At 43.2% G+C, this 24009-nt stretch overlaps 1 protein-coding gene across 3 annotated transcripts; it reads left to right on the top strand.

Annotated features, from left to right (window-relative positions):
• The first annotated feature begins 1752 nt into the window (after window positions 1–1752).
• On the top strand, window positions 1753–23399 carry man1b1b (mannosidase, alpha, class 1B, member 1b). 3 transcript variants are annotated; one of them, XM_031878290.1, is made up of 14 exons: window positions 1753–2674; window positions 3404–3523; window positions 7097–7196; window positions 7613–7725; window positions 8503–8636; window positions 8717–8823; window positions 9022–9201; window positions 9452–9600; window positions 10625–10813; window positions 11930–12120; window positions 18129–18249; window positions 20706–20900; window positions 21199–21330; window positions 22512–23399. In XM_031878290.1, exons 1-14 carry the CDS (start codon window positions 2639–2641, stop codon window positions 22716–22718), a joined length of 1974 nt encoding a protein of 657 aa, XP_031734150.1. In that variant the 5' UTR covers window positions 1753–2638; the 3' UTR covers window positions 22719–23399. The 3 variants fall into 3 exon arrangements, with proteins under 3 accessions (XP_031734150.1, XP_031734149.1, XP_031734148.1); XM_031878289.1 differs by lacking the exon at window positions 1753–2674 and having other exon boundaries at window positions 2683–3523; window positions 7622–7725; XM_031878288.1 differs by lacking the exon at window positions 1753–2674 and having other exon boundaries at window positions 2683–3523.
• The last annotated feature ends 610 nt before the right edge of the window (window positions 23400–24009 follow it).

Here is a 24009-nt window from a genome sequence, read left to right as displayed (position 1 = left end):
ATTAGCTGGATGGTTGAGTGTTGCAGCTGGTACACTGTGCACATGTAACCTGCTGTTCTGAGCCGTGTTTAACCCACTGAAGACATGCTGGAAAGCTCCAGAAAAAGAAGCTCGTAAGTCGACCTCGAGGTAAGATTATTAACTATTGTTTGAATGTCTCTGCTCATTTGATGTATTGTCTTTTGTTTGACAGACATGTTAAAGCAGCAAACACACCTATACATTCAGCAGACCTTCATTTGGTGTCCACCTGCTGAATCTCATCCAGACTTCACTCTTATTAGCTTTTTGCTCTCCACTTCTATGTTCACCAGCTGTTCTCCAACATCTACCATGCTGGGGGGCACGATGAGTCAAATTGTCTATGGTAACCAATATCTGTTGGGGTTTATTTGTCTCCAAACTGGGTTATTTGCCTTTTATAAATTTCAACTCAATGCATCAAATGAGGCTTATAGTAACTGCTGTAGTTACAGACCTCATTCTACATCATCACTGACAGTTGTAGATTTCGATTTTTGACATTTACTGATCAGAGATCAGACTCTCAGTGAAATGTGCGACAGTAAATGCAGTGTGCGATATAGACCTGGTGAATACAGAGTGACTTGGGACAGTCTGGAGGAGTCTCATTGCTTCAGGTCACACGTATGAATATCCTGATTACTAAAATACACAAGCATTTATTTGCCATTTTCTCTTTAACTTTATTGGGGTTTGATGAAGTAAACAATGGCCAACGGTTGTATTTTGGGTATTTTGCATGTTTGCTGTGATGAAGCTCTTTATGGGTGTCCTGTGATCAGCAGGCATTAATAGTTGGAAGAATAGGAATAATAGAAGAAGAAAGAGTTTATACAACAAACTTGCTAGCTTCTTTTCACAATCAATCAGTGAGCGGGTCACCAGGTGAGAATCCTTAAAATGATTCACATTTTACTGTTCAACTCTGTACATAGAATGCTGCTGTTATAAATGCAGGTATGACTGAGCACTTAAAGGAACAGTGTGTAACATTTAAGGGATTTATTGGCGGAAATGCAATATAATATTCATAACTATGTTTTTATTAGAGTATAATGACATGAAATTAAGAATCGTGTTTTCGTTAGCCTAGAAAAAGTAAGTAAGATTTATTTATAAAGCGCTTTTCATAGACATTAGTCACAAAGTGTTTAACAGAGCAGAATTACAAACATAAAAAACACAACATGACCAACAATATACATCAGGAATGCACAAAAACAGAAAGTACAAACATAAAACATGGTTTAAAAGCAGTTCTAGGACATGAGTTGCAGGCAGGTCATTCCACAGCCTCGGTGCTACTGCCTCAAAGGCTCGGTCACCACAGGTCTTAAGGCGAGTGCGTGGGACTGACAGAAGACCTAACACGTCTGACCGGAGGGTGCGGGCGGGTGAATACGGGTGAAGTAGATCAGCTGCATAAGTAGGAGCCTGACCGTGTAGTGCTCTGTGAGTGAGGGTGAGTATTTTAAAGTGTATCCTAGATGCTACAGGGAGCCAGTGGAGAGATCGGAGTATGGGGGTGATGTGCGACCTTCGATTTGTCCTGGTGAGTAATCTGGTGGCAGCGTTTTGGATTCCCTGCAGACGGTTAAGAGCAGATACACTGAGTGACGAGAAAAGTGTGTTACAGTAGTCGATGCGAGAAGAGATGAATGTGTGTATGATCATCTCTAGTTCAGCTGTTGATACTACAGATCTGTTTACTGATATTTCTTAGGTGAAGAAACAGGATCTGGACAGCTGCTTAACATGGGGGTCAAACGACATGGATCGATCACAATAACCCCTAGATCACACAGGTTGCAATGGGCAGCAGAGGAGAGTGGACCAATACTCTGCCAAACTCATCTGATGCAATAACTAGAACCTCCGTCTTACTGTCGTTGAGTTGTGAGCAGTGGCCTGCTGCCTAAAAATGGGGTTACACATTGACACATGGGTCAATAACAAATACAAATAATAATTAATACTACAGAGTTTATTGTGATTATGTTCATGTTATGGGCCAAGTTGCAGTCTGAACATATGGGGTTTCAGTCTGCAACAGTGACATCATTAATAGTAGTCACTTTACTAATAATTAATTGATTTACATATTGATGCATGTATTTATTATTTCACTATATTGATCCCTCTGTCAAAATATGTGGACCTGAAGAGTTCGTAACTCTGTAAAATATTTTAACATAATCTAATAAGCATTAAGAATCAGAATGACTAACAAGGAAGGGGTGTTTTTTATTAATTTATTTTGAAACATGTCATTCACAGATCACAGTAGCCGGTAAACTAGCACAGCTTGGTGTTTAGGATGTTTCAAGGAAGTCCCTGAAGGCAGCATGGGTGCACCTGAACCCATCTGTTGACAGTGCGCGAGGCATCCTCAGCTACAAGTGAATGGCGGTCAGCAGGGTTGTGTTTCCCGCTCTGTGAAACAGTTATCAAACGGAGACTCGTGGATTTCGGTAATAGTATCGGTGAAGTGTTTATCCATGCGGAGACTCCCGGGGCTGGTTCATTAACGTCAAGCTAACCACGAGTTTGACTGCCGTTAACGTGACCCCTGCTGGTGGTGGATTACAGTGGTTGTACATCAAATGTAACGTTAATGCTGGACACTTTACGAGAAGACACGGTTTGCAAGGTAACGTAATGTCAGCTTCATATCTCTTTCTGGACGTCAATTAAGTCCCCGACAAAAAACGTGTTATCTTTAAAATAATGTTTCTGTTACTTCGAAAGGAAGCTCGGCTGTTAACAATGGTGTCGGTTGTGTAGGCCTCAAAACATGCCTCGGTCTAAAGTTGGGATATAAATCCGCCAAAACATTACTTCGAGCCAGTGACGCGTAGGCGAAGTAACGTTATCCGCTCCAGCGAGGGGCTAACCCGAGCGTCACACCGGTGTTTACCACTTGTGTACAAAGGTACAATAACGAGTATGTCGTTACGGTTGTGTAGTAAGCTAGCACCTCCTGCTAAAGTTATATCGACCGACTAAACTATGTATATGGACAACCAGTTCACATGTGGCCACGTTAACACCATCAATTAGATTAGCCTGTTGATGAACACTGCGTCTGCAGACTAGATGACAGCTTCATAGCTAGCTGTGCTGTGCAAACCACCGACATGTCTGCTCACATTCCCCCTGAAGTTAGACTCAATGAGCGTTACTTATGTTGCTCAGATGTGCAGCAAATCTAGGCAAATGGTGTGAAACTCTTCTCTCCATATCTGGCTATATTGTGTTGATATATAATCACATCACAAGCACACCTGTATTTACCAGCCAGGATCACTTGCTAGCTGCATCTATACCAGCACACCCTGTCCATCCAGCTCAGCTCTCCTCTCTCACACTGCTCCTGCAGGGCTGGGTAACAGACATGCACCCACCAGCTCGACAGGACTACACATCTGTAAGCGTCGCTGGACAAGGAGGTGGAAGTTACAACAACAGCAAGCAGTGGAGGAGGCAGTCCTGCTGGAGGGTGAGTGGCATCTCTGAGCTCCTCACAAGAGCACTTCTCCTTCTTCTCTTGTCTTCCAGTGCTCTTGTTTGCCCACTCTGGTGTTCCTCTTGTTGCCCGTGCTGGATTTATTTTCTGATATTTGCCAACAAACGGAAACAAACATCGTGGTTCTGAAATGCAGAGTTGGGTGCTTATGATGAAAGTTTACTTAAGATCTGCTCTTTAAGGGTCGGGTTATTCAAAAATAGTGTCAATGCAATGAGAATGGATGCAGAAGTATTGTCTATGATATGCTATAATTCCAATTTGGAGTTTACATTTATTTATTTGTTATTCCGTGTATTAGACAAATAGATAGAAATATTGTATTTTTGAGATGCGAGTGCATTTCCATTTAAAACATGCCTGTTCAGAGCCCAATGTTTGGCCTCTGGTTCATACAAACTTCACACTCGACACTGAGCTTCCTCTGGTCCTCAGCAACACACCTGACATGACAGAGTTGAGTCTCACACACAAGTCACAGCTCCTCACGGTCACAAACACCAATCGAATACACTGTCGTGGTTCAGGAGAAGACACGAGGGGCAGACTTGTTGTTAGGTGGGCCTGGGACTCCAACCAAAAGGGCCCCAAACAGCTTTGGATGTATTATCATGTGTAGATATGAAAAAAGTATTGAATGATGTTAGTATTCTAACCTTTTGTACCCTGAAATAACTTTAAAAATGCTAGAGATGTTCCAATACTATTCCCCCCCCCCCCCCCTACATGAACTTGCATTTCAGCCGATACTGAGTACCGATCTACCAGTGCATTAACAAAACAAAACAATTTATATACGATATTGTTTGTAGACGTGCATTGAAACTTTGCAGGAGCAGAGCTTGCACCGCTTGCCAGTGTCACACTTGGCCCAGGCAGCTGATCACTTTAGCACTGCCTTCCTGTGTTGATGGCGGTGATGTGGGAGGAACGGTCCAATGCACACGGAAGGTTGATATTAGCATTTTTATCATCTATATTGGGGGGGGGCAATTATTTCCCCCAAGGGGCCACATGAGAAACAGTGGCCGTTGTGGAGGACCAACAGACTGAACTGGGTCCTGCTCTTTATTATTCCACCTCTTTATGAAAAGTACATAGTATGTTTTGATGAGCTGTGAGAGTAAATATTATGATCAGTGGTGGAATGTAACTAAGTATATATTCTGAAGTACTGTACTTATGTACAAATTCAAGGTACTTTACTTTTATTCAACTTTGTACTTCCACTACATCTCAGAGGAGATATTTGTACTCTTTACTCCACTACATGTGTCTGCCAGCTTTAGTTACTAGTTACTTTGCACAACATCATATTTCAAACCTTCCCAACTACCCAAACTAAACAGAGTTAAAAATAATAAATATCAAAATTAAAATAAGCTCCACCTAAAACATCTGCAGTAGGAATGATGATCCAAACAAATATACATTTGTAATATAACACATATAATAGTAGAACACTGACAGGGATCACGTTTCTGATACATGAGTACTTTTATCACTGTTCTTTGTAGTCCAATGACCTCATCTTCTGTTTCTCCGTTGGGTGGAGAGATCTAGTTTGTGTTGGGCTTGAACCAGTGACTGAAGTCAGGTTGAATGTGTGAGGTGAGATGTGAAGGACAGCTGACCAGTGATGTCAGTGAGAGAGGATCTGGATCTGTTGAACTTCATCACTTGTTCACATATGTAGGGAGACCCAAAGAGTTAGTGTTAGTATTTCTCCGAGGGTTTCGTCTCGTAATGCAGATTCAAACACTGCGATCTGTTCTCCACAAACTAAACACACGGCTTTACCTTTGACTTCAGTAAATAAATACTTAGAAGTCTGTGTTGTGTTAAAAACTCTACACTCTGTATCAGTCTTTCTTTCTTTAACATTGGCTGACATGTTTTAAGGGGTTAACTCCTGTCTCCCGTAAGATCAGTTCACCAACACAAGCTGCTGCTCGCACACATTCACCAACGTACTCACAGACATACACTGAGAAGAAAAGACAAAAGATATTGCTGTGAAAGCATCTTCAAACAACTGGAATTATTCTGGTTTCTCACTTAAACTACATTTTGCAAGATCACATTTGAACGCATGATGAAGTTATGATTCACCTTTGCACACCACTCACCTTCACTGAACCGTAATGTAACTCACTGCTACCTCCAGTAACAGCTGTTCGCTCCGTTATCGAGCTCTGCAGGACGACTTCTGATGTTAACCAGCTGTCCTGATATATATTGTCAAAATAATATAACAATATTGCTTAGTTTTATCATAATGTGGAAAAACCAGCGACCAAACTGTGTTACAATACAAAACAATTCTGTACATTTATATCATGCATTTATTTGTTATGCATTGTTATCTGGGACCGCAAGTGTTTGCTTGTCCATCTCCAGGGCTGGACCATCAGGGAGTGTTAGCAGCCTCCATGTTGCATGCATTGTCGTAGACACAACAAAACAGACCAAGTGAGGAACTCAACATACACATTAAACATCAAACCTTTTCTTGAATATTGACCCAGCATAAACACGCATGTCCTGATGGTAAAGTAAATAAACAAAGTAACTAAAATAAAGCATATTGGGGAGAAATGTACAATGACAGAGAATGCTTACTTAGCTAATTAAGCACAATCTACTCCAACACATATTATTGCTGGCCATTCATAACCCAAATATGTACTAAGGGGGGAACACTCAATTACAAACTCATCTCGGGTTCCTTGCAATCCATTGGCTAACCTTTCATAGCGAAGAATTGATAATAATTGATCATACCACGTTGACATCGTAGGTAGAGTTTCATCTAACCAAACATGTAGGATTGAGAAGCCTGCAGTATAAAACATGATATTTTGCAATTTGTCTTTTGACCGGAAAAGGAGCGAACACCAGACATTCAGTTTTGGAAGCATGACAGTTTAACACCAATACATGTTTCAATCTCTGCTGGAACAGAGGACCAGTATATTGTGATCCATGGACATGACCGCAGTAGATGAAAATAAGTTCCAGTTAGTTTTTGGCACTTCACTGCACACTAACACAGGGCAACAACCACCATGCAGGAGTCAGGACACCATAGATATCGTAGCTTCTTCAATTGTTAGTCATGAAACCACCGTAATACTCAGGTAATGACAGCACCATTAAAGGTATTGAATTACCAATCAGACAGAACGGTGGCAAGAGTAGCTGTTGTGTTACCCAGGTCCCAGTATACAGCGGCGCATCAGCAGAGCAGAGTGTTTAGCTGTCACTGACTTCTCTGAGGTGCAAAGTCTGTTATTAGAAAGCACAAAAGAATATAGTTGTTAGCTGTGCTGTACCTCACATGATCAAAGCACCACAGGAAGCTCTACATGCATTGTTCTGTTCAGAGCTTAACAGCAGCACGAGACATCGAAATTCATTCAATCTGAGTGATGAGACCCGGTTGTGTGTTTGGGCCAAAAAACAAAGCCAGCTCATTTTTAACAATAGAACTTCTGCAGGAGCTAAATAGAAGTTATTCTCCATCTTCCTCTTGTGTGTCTACAGAGATGGAAGCAGCTGTCCAGGCTGCAGCGGAGCCTCATCCTCGTCGTCCTGTTTGTCTGTGGCATTGCTTCTTATCCTGCTGTGACTGAGCACCTCAGAGGTAAGGCTCCTCCACTAAACACCTCCCACGGTCTCCACACGACTATGCTCATTCATGGTCCTGATCGGTTCGCTTCTTCATCCACATCTGTATCATTTCGTTGTCATTACTAAACAATTTTAAATTGCCAATATGGTGAATAATATCCCCAATAAGAAACATAATATCCCTGACATCCCAACACTGTGTGAGGTTTATAAAGGAGTATCTGTCATTAGCCTGATCCACTGGCTCTCAGGGCTTGTCTAGTAGCTGGAGTTATTGAGTCCCAACAGAAGAGAAGAGTCTTTGTTGAAGGTGCATATTGAACATTTCTCACTTCGTGGGGTTCAGTAATCATCAGGCCAGCCTGCCCCACTGTGGTTATTGCCCCACTGTAATACTTTGATCCTCAACCTTTCTGTCTGTGTTTTGAGGACTTTCAGATGGAGTCCAGGACCGTGACAGCCTCCTGATGCCAGTTACCCCTCTTGTGCTGCCTGAGCCTGTCCAACAGGGCCAACCACCACTGCCACAACCAACCTCCCAGGTACTACTCCTCCCTTTAGGGTCTTTGAAGGGTAGCGCAGGGTTTATAAAAGGGATTGCAGCACGAAGTGTGGAACATTTTCCTTTTCTCATTTTATTTACAGAAGACCCAAGAGGCAAGTGAGAAAAAAGTGCATCATGTGATCAGTATTCTTTTCTCTTTTTAGGCCTTTATTCGAAAACAGCAGGTAAACAATATGTTTTGCAGGAATAATCTTTCTAAGTTCCTTATTCATCTATTCATTTGAAACAGGCAGAGAGGAAATAGTTTAGTCAGGATCATGTTGATGTTGTAATACTCACTTCGGCCACAAGAGGCTGAAGCGCACCACTACCCCATATTCTAAAACAAACTACCAACAAGGTTTAACATCAGCGCTCGTCGGTCACATGAGGAGTATGCAGCACGATTGCAGTTATGTTCCCCATGATACGTCCGCGGTGTCTGCTGAGGGCAGCCCAACCCAACACGTACCGTTAAGTGATGTTAGCCAGCACTACCAGCTTAGACAACGATAACGATAGCTAAGTCCTTCAACCGCAAAGCTGGCGGTTCGATCCCCAGCTCCTGATGTATGCATGTCAAAGTGTCCTTGAGCGAGACACCGAACCCGAGTGGCTCCTGTGGGGCTGTACTGCCTACAGTACAGGTGCTCTGAGACACAAATGCACAAGAAAGAACCATATTTCAGCAGTTTCTCACACTTGACACAACGTTATATTGAGCAATATACTTTAACTGCTTAAAAAGTTTGTTTATGTTGCCCATTTGCCACAGAGGAAATTATCCCATAAGAGAGGACCGCCCATTCTTCAGAATCGTCTTCAGAAGAAGGGAAACGCTTCAGACTCAGTGGTCGAGGACAAGGCAGCCGACAGCAAGAAAGAAGAGGAGGAGGAGGGAGCCATCAGGTGAGACCTGCTGTGTGATCACCTGACTCCACTAAAGTACGTATTTGTGTTATTATTTCTTAATCCTGGGCACCTTTCAGCTGGCGTGGGGTAGTGATCGACACGGACAAGGCCACAGAAGGCACCAGGGATGAAAGGAAGGAGAATTCACTGGGGAACCAAAGAGGAAAACCATCAAACAAGTCTGGTATGTTCTGTTTTATTCACAGCTTTCTGCGTTTAACAAAATAACAGCAGTTGTATCACAGTTTTTAGAAGGCATGACTGTGTTTGAGTGTGATCATGAAATCTAATATCCACTTTAGAATATGGATTATAATATTTCAGTCACGTTGTAGACTTGGATGGGATAATAACTGGGCACCTTGTGTGTATTGTGTTCCAGAAGCGGACTTGCTGGAGGCGGTGCAGGAAGCGTTCCTCCATTCATGGAAGGGTTATAAAGACTTTGCGTGGGGCCACGATGAGCTCAGGCCTCTCTCTAAGTCCTACAGTGAGTGGTTCGGCCTGGGTCTGACGCTGATCGATGCCCTGGACACCATGTGGATCCTGGGGCTTAAAAAAGGTAGACTGACCTTTGGGACTTTGACCTTTTACCTCTTGACTAGGTAGTTGCTGTAAAACAGTGGTTCTCAACTGTTTTGGGGTCTCTGCTATCCATTATCCAGGTCCTGTACTAGCCCCCATCAATTTGAATGTTTGAAGTAACAGATTTGATACAAAAATGTGCTGGAAATACAGAGAATATGAAATTATTTCAAATTATATTGGTTCATTAAGAGATGGCACTGTATTTATTTTCTATTGTTTTTCAGAATTTGAAGAAGCAAAGTCATGGGTGGCCACAGAGCTCACATTTAACAAGAATGTCGACGTCAACCTATTCGAAAGCACCATCCGCATCCTGGGAGGCCTCCTGAGTACCTACCATCTGACCGGAGACACCCTGTTCCTAGACAAAGCTGTGAGTCAACACACGAGCACTGGTTTCTCAACTGCAAGCGTATTTTAAGCTCACTGAAGAATGCAGATAGCAGCACCCTCTCATGTGCACAGATGTACCTCACAAATGCTTTAGCATGTCGCTCATCTCAGAGTCCTTCCATCCACCTGTAGACGTTACCCAGACTGTCCAATAGAAACAAATGGTCTACATTCACATCTAAGCTGTGTTTGGCGTCCCCACCAAACACCACATGTGTTCTATTTATCCTCTATTATAAACCCAGTTGCTTCCAATACCTGTTGTTTCTGACTCTGCTGATGTGGTAGAGGTGACGGAAGGCAACTTTTCTGTTAGTGTTTTACTCATTTCACGACTGTAACTCATCTCCTGTTGGGCTTTCAATGATTTATAGCATATTAGCCTCTAAAGTGGACTGGGGAGCATGCAGTGTGAAATGGTCTTATTGGTTTACTTAATTTTTAACATTGTGTAGAAATGAAAGAATTTTTTTTTTATGTAGAAAAAATACTGCAAGAAATGTTTATTTTCATTATCAATGAATCTGCTGTTTATTTTCTTGATTAGTTTATGAAAATGACGTGGTGACGTCTTCAGATTTGTTCTTTTGATTTGTTCGTATTGGGTCAGAAACCCAAAGGTAGTAAGTCGCCTCATATAAGACACTGAATCTCCACATTTGATTGAAGAAAACAATTTTAACACTTATTGGAACTGTTGAAGATTAATGTTCTGTTAATTAAGCAAGAGATTCATTGACAAATGGTTTCATCTGCAAAAGATGCTACATGTAGCATCTTTTGTAACATTGAACTGATATTGGTTTGGCATTACTGTCCTTTTATTACAAACATTCACTTGAACAAACTACATGCACAAGTTAAAGATTTGCACCACCATGATATTCTAAAGATCTAATTTCAAGGTTCATTTATTCAGTCAGTCATGGTACACTTTCATTTGTGATTATTGATTGCCTTTGAGCTGCAAGTGTCTGCATGTAATCTGCGTTCTTCCTCTACAGAAGGACATCGGCTCCAGGCTGATGCCAGCCTTCAATACTCCATCCAAGATCCCCTACTCTGATGTGAACATCGGGAAAGGTACGGCCCACCCTCCTCGCTGGACCTCAGATAGCACCGTGGCCGAGGTAACGAGCATCCAGCTGGAGTTCAGAGAGCTCAGCCGCCTCACCCAGGAACCACAGTACCAGGTAAGGGGCCATGACATGAAACAAGTTGATCCAGGGTCTTCCCAGAAAGAGATGCACTTAGGCTCAGCTTTCCATTTGTAATTTTACTGATCCAACTTGGTGTCAGTAGGTGTCTCCAATGAGACGAGACACCAAATATGAGGCAGGTGGAAATGAAAGAGTAACTGCACACTTACAACGGCGTCTGGGTCCGGTGAGGGTACCTCACTGACAGAACTTTTAATGTCTCTGTGGGGGATTTTGTGTCTGTCACCTCTCCACTGTCTTGTGGTGTACCGCAGGGCTCGGTTCTGGGGCCTCTGTTATTTTCCCTTTACTCGTTACCTTTGGGACCGATTATAAAAAGTTACAATGTGTCCTATCATTTATATGCAGATGACATACAACTCCATCTGTCATTCAAACCCAGCGAGGCCTTCACATTAACTAGGCTGCTGGACTGTGTCAATGTGTCAGTGAAAGCCGCTGCCGAGTTTTGAGTTGTCATCAAACAACCAAATGTAATCTTCACCGAGTGGACTTATTGTAACTTTAAGGCTGTGTTACACACACTTATGCTACACTTATTGAAAGCAGAACTGAGTTGTGGTCTGTGTTTTTGCAGTGCTTGGTTTTGGTGACGTATATTTCATTGCTACTGGGTGTTTGCTTTATTGTTCTTTATGGTTTGACTGAACTATTTTCTTTCTATTTTATGATTATTATTCGACAGACGTGACCCTGACTGGCACCCCTCTTAACTTAAAAGGGTCAAATCCACTTCAAGCTTTGGTCGACAATACAGAATAATAGAACTCCTGCACAGTCTTCTTCACCTGCTTTTTATTAATATCAGTAGACCTTCATCAGGTTTCTTTTAAAGACTGGAGAGCACATCCTCAATAGGTTAGTAGACCCACGTGGACCAATCAAGTCCTACTACAAAATGACATCACTCAATCGATCAAGTATCATAAATATATCACACATAAGCCTACGATATGATAGAAAGCAAGTTCTATATTAAACACCCTGGTGTACCGTAATACATACGTAAGCCTGCTGTGAAGTTATTTGGAGTCACTTAATGAATGTCAGAAAAAGCCCCTCATCTCACCTCTGGTCCTGATTTTCCAGGCTGCGGTTGCTGAGGTTATGAACCAGGTCCACAAGATGGACGGCAAGCTGGATGGTCTTGTGCCCATGTTCATCAACACCAACAACGGACAGTTCACCCATCAAGGCATCTACACAATGGGAGCCAGAGCAGACAGCTACTATGAATACCTGCTGAAGCAGTGGATCCAGGGAGGCAAGACAGAGAACCAGTGAGTCGGACTAAAGACACTCTGTGCTCCCTTTCCCATGAATGAATGTGACCATTTGAAAGGTAATACCTTAAAGGGCCTTGCAATGGTTAGCCTGAAGTCTTATTTGATCCATCTTATTGTCCTGCGACTGGATATTAGCCAGGAGGAGGCTGGGTGGTGGAGTGGCTGTAGGACCTTGCTGGGTTAGCTTAGCTTATATCTCGTGTGGTTGGAAGATGTTGTGGGCAGCGATCGTCTCAAGGTTGCTGCACTTAATACAATCATCACGCTTGTCTTTCCGATGTTTAAGAGCGTATTTCTGTCGTATACTATACGTGCTCCAGCAACAAAGGTAAAAATATTCAAACAACAATGTGGGAGAGGGGACACTGATACATCATCGGATCAACAGAACGCCTGCCTCTGGAACCGACTGAAGCATCTGCTGCTGGTGGAGTTGTAACACATGTCAAACTGTGCAATGCAGCAGATGAACCGACAGTCAGGGCCAGAAGTATTTGGACTGTGACACAATTTTTCTAATTTTGCCTCTTACACAACCCCAGTGGGTTTGAAACTAATCATTCAATATGTGGATGAAGTGAAGACTTTCAGCTTTAATTCAATGGATACAACTAAAACATCACAATGACCGTTTATGAATTACAGCCACTTCTACACAGTCATCGCATGTTCAGAGGCTCAAAGGTAATTGGACAAACTAACATAATTGTGAATATAATCATTATTTTTAATACTTGGATGAAAATCCTTTGCAGTCAATGACTGCCTGAAGTCTGGCTCCATAAACATCACTAAACACTGAGTTTCCTCCCTTGAGATGCTTTGACAGACCTTTCACTGCAGCCTCCTTCAGCTGCTGCTGTTTGTGGTTCTTTCTGCTTCAGTTTTATCTTAAGTGAGTGAAAAGCTGCTCACTTGGGTTGAGATCAGGTGTCTGACTTGGCCATTGAAGAATATTCCATTCCTTTGCCATAAGAAGCTCTTGTGTTGTGTTCACAGTATGTTTTAGGTCGTTATCCATCTGCACTGTGAGGCGCCGTCCAATCAGTTTTGCAGCATTAGGCTGAATTTGAGCAGATGGTTTAAACACCTCAGAACTCATCCTGCTGCTTCTATCAGCTGTGACATCACCAATGAACACCAGTGACCCAGTTCCATTGGCAGCCAGACATGCCCATCCAAAGCACTGCCTCCGCCATGTTAGACAGATGATGTGGTTTGTTTGGATCATGAGCCGATCCTTTCCTTCTCCACACTTCTCTCTTCCATCATTCTGGTACAAGTTCATCTTGGTTTCATCTGTCCAAAGAATCTTGTTCCCAAACTGGTCAGTCTTTGTCAGATGTTTTCTGTTAAAGTCTAATCTGGCCTTCCTGTTCTTCAGTGTTACCAGAGGTTTGCACCTTGTTGTAAACCCTCTGTATCTAGATTCATGAAGGCGTCTCTTGATTGTAGACTTCAACAATGGCACGCCTACCTCCTCCAGAGTGTTCTTGACTTCAGTAGATGTTATGAAGGGTTTTTCTTCACTAAGGTACACCAATTTTTTTAACCTAACAGTGGCCTCCTTCACTTGCATTGATTGACACCTTTTTGGTCCGCATGCTGAGAGTTCCAAGGACCAGCTATCAACTGCAAATATAACACTTTGAATCCTATTGTCTGCATCATTTGTCATGAAATAGAGACAGAACAGGCCACACCTGGCCATGAAACCGTTTATCAGACAATTGTCCAATTACTTTTGAGCCTCTGAACATGGGGGCGACTGTGTAAAAGTGGCTGTAATTCATAAACGGTCATTGTGATATTTTAGTTTTAGACATTGAATTAAAGCTGAAAGTATAAACTTCAACCACATGTTGACTGATTAGTTTCAAACCCATTGGAGTTGTGTAAATAAGCAAAATTTGAAAAATTGTGTCATAGTCCAAATACTTCTGTCCCTGCCTGTACATGTGTGACAAGCCATCCTGACTTCAACGCTCTCTTGTCGGTACACAGTGAAGGTGATGAGGTTGTTCAGCCCTCCAAGCTGGAATGTTTCTGTCAGAACCGTGGTGTGTCTAATCGGACCTACTCGTAGGTCAGTCACATGGTTCTAATGTACAGTATACGGTCACTGTGGAAATTAGATTGATTGACGAGGTAAATAATTACCATACATTAAAGAAGTGGTTTGGGGGTTGAAGCACTCAATTTAATTTAAAAAATGTAAAAATATATAATATATAAGCTTAAGAGCTGTCCCACTTGCCATGTAGTGGTGGTACTGTGATTTTATTGGAGCCCCAGGGTGAAGTAAACCGCCTCATCAGGATGCTGTATGGAGCAGTTACAACGCACAGTCCGGTCACTACAGGGCGTCTTGTTCTTCTGTGGGCTGGGTGACCTACAATGGTGACTCAGATCTGTCTGAGAGTGCCTACTGTGTTGGGTATCAGCCTCCCTTGTCAACAGCACCAGTCTGGTAGTGGATCGGCTCTTATCCTGACCTTATTCAGTGGGTCTGGTATCAGCCAGACATGACCTAGCCATATTCACTCCACAAGAAACTCAAAGTTATGAGTTTGTAGCTTAATATGTGTTGATGTTTTATGTATGCTGTCTTGCCAACGGCCCATAACGTTTCACAAATTTCTGTAAATTGCTTCTACGTCGTTTCTAACCTTTTAATGTTCTTTAAATACTGGTTCAGAGGCTGATCACAGAGGAAACCAGGTCCAAATAGGTATCACTGCTCGTCCTGGGTGTCTCCTTTGATGTATGGTTGTGTGTCATTAGTGATGACAGGGCGTGACTTCTTGATTGTCTCACAGCCTGAGCAAAGAAGCTGTTGTATAGCTGCAATATCACTGATGCTCAGTAGATGGGTGCCAATGATGTTCTGTGCGGTTTAATCACAACCTGCAGAGTCTCTTGTCCTGGACTGTGCACATCCCATTTAGTAATGTTTCCAGTCAGGATACTTTCTATTGTTCCTCTGTAAAAGTGAACAAGAACGTAGCATGGGAACTTTGCATTCTTAAGGTTCCTTAAATTGGCCGTATCATGCCTAGTTTCAGGTTCATCTTTGTATTTTGGGTTTCTACTAGAACATGTTTAAATGCTTTAATGTTAAAAGATGCATTACATTTAGGTGAAGGCTGAGTGGAGGACAGGTGCAGCCCTACGAGATGTGTTTGATTTAAAATGGACCAATATTAGACTTCTTATAAAGACACTACATCAGAGAGTGTCACATGTAGAGATAGACGTCTGTATTCTATTCTTTCAGCACTTGCAGCATTTGGTTACTCTGGCTGTCAGTGGGACTGATGAGAGATTACTAAAGTGGAACAGCAATCCCCTCCACACAGTCAGCAGCACAGGCTCAGATTAAGCTGCTTTCAATGTCTGCGTTATCTGCTGGAATTGTTTTCTGTGTCACTTCTGGGTTTCTGACCTATATTAGTACATTGGATTCAAAATGTCAGTCAAAGGAGGATTTAATAATGTACTCATTCTTTAGGGAATATATTTGATGGTCAAGCTTCAGGCAATAAATATTACTTAAACAATAATCTGCTTCATATCGGTTCTGGGGGGGAAAAACTCTTTATTGTATATTACATAGGAAACTACTGACCTCCTCACAGGGTGTGAACTCTGGATGCATTCACAGCCTGTGTTCCTCCATCCATCTGGAGCCCTGGGGCCTCACCCATCACTCTCGATGTAGTACTCTGGTTTGGGATGGGCTCCACACACAGCCCGCCGTCTTCAGGCTTGTTACAATGTGTCGATAATAAAGACAACGTGTTCAGCCCACTAAACTTCTCATGTTGCTAGGGGGACAAAATTCAGGAGACCGTATGAACTTTTTGTCTTAAGCAATCCAAAATAGGCTCCAGATGCTCACTGAAGTTTCCAAGGGCCGGCGCTACTGCAGTGCTCTCCACTAGGGGGCATGAATAGATCTCAGGTCTGTCTTAAATTCAAGTTACTTACATACAAAACTCATATCTAAAGGGATTCCCTTGATGTAAAATTGTAGTTTAGTTGTTCCTTCTTAGTTGATGTACAGTTAATGTCATGAAGGTGGATGGAGAAGTGTGAAGGCTATGATCTACTAAATCATAACTTTCACCACTTCTCTCTAAATACATAGTTTTAGCTTCAAACTGTAGGAAGATGTGTGCTCTTTGTAGCTATGGAAGTAAAGACTTCCTCTACTGTAATGGCTCTCCTAGTTGTCACGATATCGGGAGTTCTGGTGTTTGAGCGAGGAGCAGGAGTACGAGAGGTGTGCCTCAGCATAATCGCTGTGAAGTTTACTCTCTGAACCAGGAGGCACATAGCAGTTACCATTACCAACCTTTACATTGCTACGGCCACACTAATACGTTCTCATTTAAAACTAAAACGATCTCCGTCGTCGCGGGCGTTTCAGCATCGTTTTCTAAATGATCTCCATCCAGACTAACGAGCCTGAAAACGGATATCACGTGACTCTTCCCGTACACTGGGTGTGCGGATGGGTGCCGGTGTAAACAGGAAGTAGATTGAGTAATAAAGTAGTCTTTAATAATGAAAGGTGTAATGGGAAAATATGTCATAGTCTCATGTGAAGGTTTAAAGAATGTAAGTCCTAAAAGAGCAGACACCAAACTGTAGTTTCAGTAGATGACTTTAATTAGTTTAGTATCCAGGTGTCTTGTTATCTGTTATCTTGTGCACTGTTTCTTTCTTCTTCATAAGACAGAGACACAGAGAGGCCTTGACTAACAGATCCTCTGTTTGAAATACTTTTAACTTCCTTTGTGACGCATTATCTGAAGTTGTAAAGGCGTAAACCTTTGCATGCATATATGATGTGTGAGGGTAAAGAATGTCTATTCTGTCTCTGCAATGGTCATTTTAACAATGTCACAGTGGCCTCAAAGGATGCATCTGCTGTGTGTTTAAACGGTTTATTGTAAGGCAAACTGTGAACAAAGGGATTTGCAAACAGGAGATAAAGCATCTTCCTGACTGTCTTAAATGAAGTATACTAAGGCTTGAAGGATGACCTGTTTTTTATTGTGTTCTTTGTGTATTCTTGTTAGCTAAGCAGATAACAGGAAGCTGTCTGAGCATAAATGTCCATGCATTGTGACTGTTAGGTAGACCACTCTTACAGATCACTGCAATGTGTCTGTGAGACTGTTCTCTTTGCTTGCAAGCAAATAAATTGACTTTACAAACCTTGATCGTTCATCATAACTCGGTTTACTTTATATTGACAGAAAACCTTCACTTTCTTCTCCCGACTAGTCATAAGAAATATTCCACAACAAAGGTCGTGCTTGATAATATAAACTCAAATTTGGTGGAAAGTTTGAGACGTTTTATTGTTATCTCTCACACACAACAAATGTACTTTAAAATGAACCCTTACACATAAAGGTTTACTAGATTCTGGGTCCATAGATGTGGTCAACACACGTGTCTCACTTGTAGCTCTGCTGGTGGCTGAAGTCTCTGTCCTACTGGAGAGCAATCACTGCTTTTGTTCCTTTATAGTTTGTGTGGACAGAACAAAATAAACATTAATAAGGAAATCAAGTCGGCTGTTGTTGTTTGTGATCTACCGGGACAAGGGTCACGTGATAGGTGGGTGACGAATCAGGTAAGGACACGTCGTGACTGCTAACACCCAATCAGGTAGTGAATGCAGGTGTCCATGTTATCGTTTACGCCCGTCCACACTAGGAGTTAACCCCAGAGTTCTCAAACGTATCCATCTTCAGTGCTCTAGTGCGGACACTCGGTGTAAAGGTAGCAAAAGATGTGCGTTTTACAATGGAAAGGTGGTAGTGTGGACATGGCCTCAGATTAGCCACGTGGTTAACTTTGACGCACTGTCACACAAGTCCTATTAGAGTTGCGGTCTTCACTCTACTCCCTGTCAACTGTCACTCTTCATTTCACCGTCATGTTCAACACAGAATGTTGTTCCTGAAGTGTCTGTTTGTTCTTAGACTCTTGGAGGACTACCTTCAGGCAATAGAGGGTGTAAAGAAGAACCTGTTGCAGAAGTCTTCACCTAATGGCCTCACCTTTGTTGGAGAGATCTCACATGGACAGTTCAGCCCTAAAATGGTGAGTAATCCTCAAGGTTTTCCTGCTGCTCTGTAATCTCATCATAGCTGTGAACCTTCCGTTACCCTGTCAAAAGAAAATGTAACTTGAATGTTCCCTCCTGTTGAACAAGTTGGTCAGTTGTGTTGATGGTCAGCAGATACATTCATTAACTGTCTTGTTGAAAGTTTTAACTGTCCAAAAAGAGAAGTTAAAGGATAACTCGTGTGGAGTTCTGGGATGGAGGGTGGTGCCAAATGTATTTTGAATCTGTAGCCTATAAAGCCTACAAACTGCATTAGAATTCACTAGGGGTGCAACGGATCACAAACCTCACGGTTCGGTTCGGATCACGGTTCTTGAGTCACGGTTCTTGAGTCACGGTTCGGATCAACAAAGAAAAGGGGAGGAGACAAATATAACTTTGGTTTCCATTTATTAATTAAAGAACTTCAAGAACACTTAAAGCAAAGAACTTTGGGCTATAGTCTTACATGAAAACAAAGATATTGAAGATGTCCAATTTGAAACAAAATGAAATAAATAAAACATTCAAGAATACTCAATTCTGTTAAGTTTAAGTGCGACATGAGGTATATGTTGATGCCCTCGTCCTTTGATCAATATTGAAAGAAAGAAACAGCCACTGAGCTAGCTTACACTGTTTACACTGAACTGAACTGCTCGGCAACAACTTGAGTCTATGTTTACTTCCTGTCAGGTTATGTCATTCAAATACACAATAATGTTTACATTACTGTTATTTTCAAAAAGATGAGAATATCTCCATTGTCTGGGTAGAGGGGAGACCTTTCTGTAGTGATATATTACTATTGGACCTGTCTAGCTTCCACTCTGCTGCTTCTGTCAGCACCTGCCCCAGGTGTGTGTCTGTGTGACTGTCACAGAGGGGGCGTGTCTGCAGCACCTGCCCCAGGTGTGTCTGTGTGACTGTCACAGAGGGGGCGTGTCTGCAGCACCTGCACCAGGTGTGTGTCTGTGTGACTGTCACAGAGGGGGCGTGTCTGCAGCACCTGCACCAGGTGTGTGTCTGTGTGTCTGTGTGACTGTCACAGAGGGGGCGTGTCTGCAGCACCGGACTATGAATCACTCCACCGTGGTGAAAGCATTCTCTACAGTCTTTTCCTTTTCATAGAGGTCTGGAACAGCTTCACACTGAAGTGGGTGCGTGAGTGGATTTCGTAGCGTGGCTCAAGCATTTTAACCAGATTTTGAAATCCTTTGTTTTCCACAACGGAGTGTCCCCCGTCGCTGACAGACGGCTCTTCATATGTGTGGACATGCCGGATGTTGCCGTTGTCGTTTGTCTTTCTCTTTAAATAACGCCTACATACCGTAACGGTTTCGTCCACCACCCTTATCCGTCATAAGTTACAGGGAAGACAAAATGCTCCCAAACTTGCGACTTAAATGACGCCGGGGGCTTCTTAAGTTCCTCCGCTCGCCATGACTTCCACCGTTAAATGCTTCTAACCTGCTCCGTTCACGTGAGCACACTACTGCTTTATATCTGTACACTCTGCATTGATATTCAGGGACTTGTCACTTGAAAAGGAACAGCAGCAGTAAAACTTTATTACACACTGATGATGATTACACTGTTAAAAAAAAGAAAAAAAATACTCAATTGATCCGCGGTTCACGAGTGATCCGAACCGTGAGGGCTGATCCAAACGGATCACGGATCGATCTGTGATCCATTACACCACTAGAAGTCACATCAGCATTCAATATGAAATCCATTAACACAACCACATTCACCACATAAACACAAAAACATCCCACTACCGTCAAGTAAAATCAATACCAAAGCAAGTAATCAGGACAAAGAAATCCAAACCACAGGTAGGTGTGAACTGACTGCCTTGCTGGCGTCACCTACTGATGTTAGTCTGCATAAGTCTAGAGCCAGTGAGCTGGTATCAGACGGCTGGCTCACAAGGTGATGGACAATGAGGTGAGTGATCAAAACAAAAGCTGTCGGACAACTCCAAGAAAGTTGACACAGTTGACAGTTGAAAGTCATTGCCTTGACACCCTGCCCAGTCTGACGAGGTTCCTCTTCTCCTGCCCACTGTGTAAACTCCTCAGGACTGATGTGTGTAGATAGAGATCCATCCACTTCATTTGGTTTTAGTGTAGTGTCTCACAACCTGCCATTTAGGGTCATAATGTACTAAATGAACATCATGCTGTATTGAAGAAGACTTGAAACTAGAGATTGAGACCATAAACTCATGTTTACAATGTTTACTGAGGTAATAAATCAAGAGAGAAGTAGAGTCATTTTCTCATAGACTTCTATACAACCAGAGGAGTCGCCCCCTGGTGGACACTAGAGAGAATGCAGCTTTAACACATGAAGCTTTGGCTTCACCTGGCAGAAGCAGAGGTTGCCACCTCACGGTAGTGGACTGTATCTGTCTTTGTAACTTTTGGACACTGGGCTTTTTCAGGACCATCTGGTGTGTTTTCTGCCGGGCACTCTGGCTCTCGGCGCCCACAACGGCCTGCCTGCTGATCACATGGATCTAGCCAAAGAGCTGATGGAGACCTGCTACCAGATGTACATCCAGATGGAGACGGGCCTCAGTCCAGAGATCGTCCACTTCAACATGCATGAGGGCAGCACCCGAGACATCGACGTAAAGGTAGGTAGAGACGGTGTGGAGACAGACACTGTCCTCCCAGTTCTGCAGTAGTGTCTTTGGCAAACAGTCAGAATCTTGTTCCCACAAACACATGTTTAGTTATTCTGGGTAAGGGCATTGTCTAGATGCCTGCTGAAGAAAATAAATGACCCAGCCTTCCCACTGATCACATGATGCCTGAGGATGTTGGGGAAAGTGTTCTTTAAACTGATTTCCTGCATTTCTACTAATGTGACGGTAAACTTTAAAATGCTTTGCTTTACTGTTTGTGTCCCTTTTGTATTCACTGTGATGATAGCTCGCAGACAGACACAACCTCCTACGACCGGAGACAGTGGAGAGTCTCTTCTACCTGTACAGGTTCACCAGGGACCACAAGTACCAGGACTGGGGCTGGGAGATTCTCCAGAGCTTCAACAAGTACACCAAGGTCAGTACAATGAAGTGAAGATCTGTCATATGAGCTGTCTGGAAACCCTTCACATGATACGGGTTGGTAACATCTGTTGTCATTAGTTCATGTCACTCAGCCACATTCAGCTGACTTTGCAAGATCACACGCAAGTCCACCGTCAGGCTTCAAGTACTGTTTGTGTCCTCTGAGAACCCTCAGTATGGTGTGGGCTGGTGACGTTAAAGTGTCCTCTACAGCAGGGACAGCTTTGGACACCACCACCACATGTTGAAAGCACTCTCAGGTGAGGTGAGGTTGGTGGCCGTGTGTCTGTTGTGCAGCAGAGGCCTGTGATGGGTGGAGGCCATGACTCCTGTCCCTGAGCTCCAGCTCTAGCAGCTCAGGGGCAGAAGGATGGAGGAGACCAGGGGAGACAATGAAGCTTTAAGAACTCAAGTGGAGCGGTTCAAATAGAAAAGGACCACTGTAGTGACAGCTCCAACTTAAAGGCTGGATATCAAATGCAATTTACAGGGACTTGCTGTGAAGACTGACCTTTGGGTTCAGGATGTTTTTGTTACTAAAGTTTAGGATTTAAGGAAAAGAGACGGTTTGAACCCATGGCATGTGGTGTGGTTCAGCCAGGTTGTGTCTTTAAGACGCAGGTTGTGTTGAGGTGCAGAACCAACACGGGACAAAAGACCAGCAGTGCATTTCAACCATCATGTTTTTACTGCTTCTATTCAACTACACATTCACAGTCAGCAGTCTCACTTTATACTGTGTTGCTGTTATTCTGGATTATGACTTTAACTTCTTTTTGTATGATATTTGAATGATTCATGAAGCGAGCTCTGATTGGTCAGTAGGCAGAGCTTTTATACCACCATCACCTGTTCACCATCAGTTAACATGGTGATCTACCAGGTCAGGAGTAAACCTCTGAGGTAGGGTTGAACCTAGTTAATCCTGAAGGAACCTAATCCTGCTTCCTAGTGCAGACTAGGTCTGCGCCAGTGTCTTCTTATCACACGTACTAGACAAGTCTTCTTAAAAACAAGGGACTTCAAGACTTGAGGAGCGACTCGTCTCTAATGTGTTTTCTCACGATGTCATTTCTTTTTATTCCCATCACATCGTCGGGGTCGATACACAAACCCTAATGGTAGTTCGGATCTACATGCAGTGACTGGCTTGTGTGAATGTGTTTCCCTCAGGTCTCCTCTGGTGGCTACACCTCCATTAATAATGTCCGTGACCCGGACTACCCGAGCCCCCGAGACAAGATGGAGAGCTTCTTCCTGGGAGAGACCCTGAAATATCTGTACCTGCTCTTCTCTGACGATCCCGACCTCATCAGCCTGGACCAGTACGTCTTCAACACGGAGGCTCATCCTCTGCCTATATGGCCCTCTGCTGCATGACACACGTACGCACAGGGATCCAAATGGCAGATAACAGTACACGTACAATCACAGCAAACATCTCAGGGTTGGTCTAACACAGAGATAACTCTTCTGTCTCTGTGACTGGAAGCTGTTAAAACAACACCCCTGAAAGCAGACCCCAGCTGGAAGAAGCCTCAGTTTTACTGATCCACTCAAGATGAACGACGAGAGCCCGGTTCACTTTGTGGCTTTGTTTGTTGTTGTTCATTTGACTGCTTGTTCTGGATGCTTGGACTCTGGAAGAGAGGCAGAGGAATCAAAGAACAACCTGATTGTGACTTGAATCAAAATGTCTTAATCTCGTGATGAGGAGAGGTTTGCCAGTGGATGATCTAAGAGCTCCTGATTTAGGCTCCAGCTGTGCACATTCATTCCCAGCCGTTGTAGAACAAAGCCAACATGTGGAGGCACAGCAGGCCTTTGTAGCAACCCGTTCCCGGGGAGCCTGCTGCCCAGCTGACACCTTCTGTTCATGGCTGTGTCGAACACACCTTCAGTGCTCTGGCTACAACCATTCTTTAGACATGAAGCAGAGCCTCCTGACGGGGCTTCAGCTGCCCTAAGCCATGTTCCTACCGTCTCATGCTGCATTCATGACATCCAGGAAATGTGAACTCCCTCCATAGAAAACCCCCCTCAGCCTCTTCAGGTCAAGTACAAAACACTGCAGGGACGGCGTTGATGCTGCAACATGATGGGATGGCAGTGACGTGTATTACAGGGTTAGATGATACGATGATGACTCGACTCTTCATACTGGTAACCAGTGCTGGAGGCAGCATTCAGAAGCATCGTCGGCTAATGTATGCTAACGTCCATGACGCCACAGAACGGAGGTCTGCCACCCTACGTGATGATGTCTCAGTCAGACTTCATGAAGCTTCATTAGAACGCAGACATACTTAGTAATGCTACTCGTCCTTTTAATGTTCGAGCTGGCCTCATTTCAACTTCTTCAAATATTGGTGGGCAGATTTTATATCAATGCTTCATATTCTATTAGATGAGCGCACTGTTTTACATCTAACATCTCAAGCTGAAAAGTAACTCCTGCTGAGAAGTATAAAGTACTACTTTGTACCCTTTGAGTTGTCTACTTGCCATGTATACTGAGAGCTGTCACTTCTTTCTGGCTGCAGAAGCATTTCCAAACAGACGATAGCTGTGAACGTTCCAATAGAAGACGACCAACACTGTGATGCAGGATTCAGTCCATGTCACCGGGTACATCCCAAGTCTCTTAGTTGCATCCCCGTTATCCTCACTT

Source organism: Anarrhichthys ocellatus, unplaced genomic scaffold (assembly GCF_004355925.1).
Source record: "Anarrhichthys ocellatus isolate YVR2014 unplaced genomic scaffold, GSC_Weel_1.0 scaffold172, whole genome shotgun sequence".
In the NCBI taxonomy this organism is placed as follows: Eukaryota; Metazoa; Chordata; class Actinopteri; order Perciformes; family Anarhichadidae; genus Anarrhichthys; species Anarrhichthys ocellatus.
This window is presented reverse-complemented; position numbering and strand designations above follow the sequence as displayed.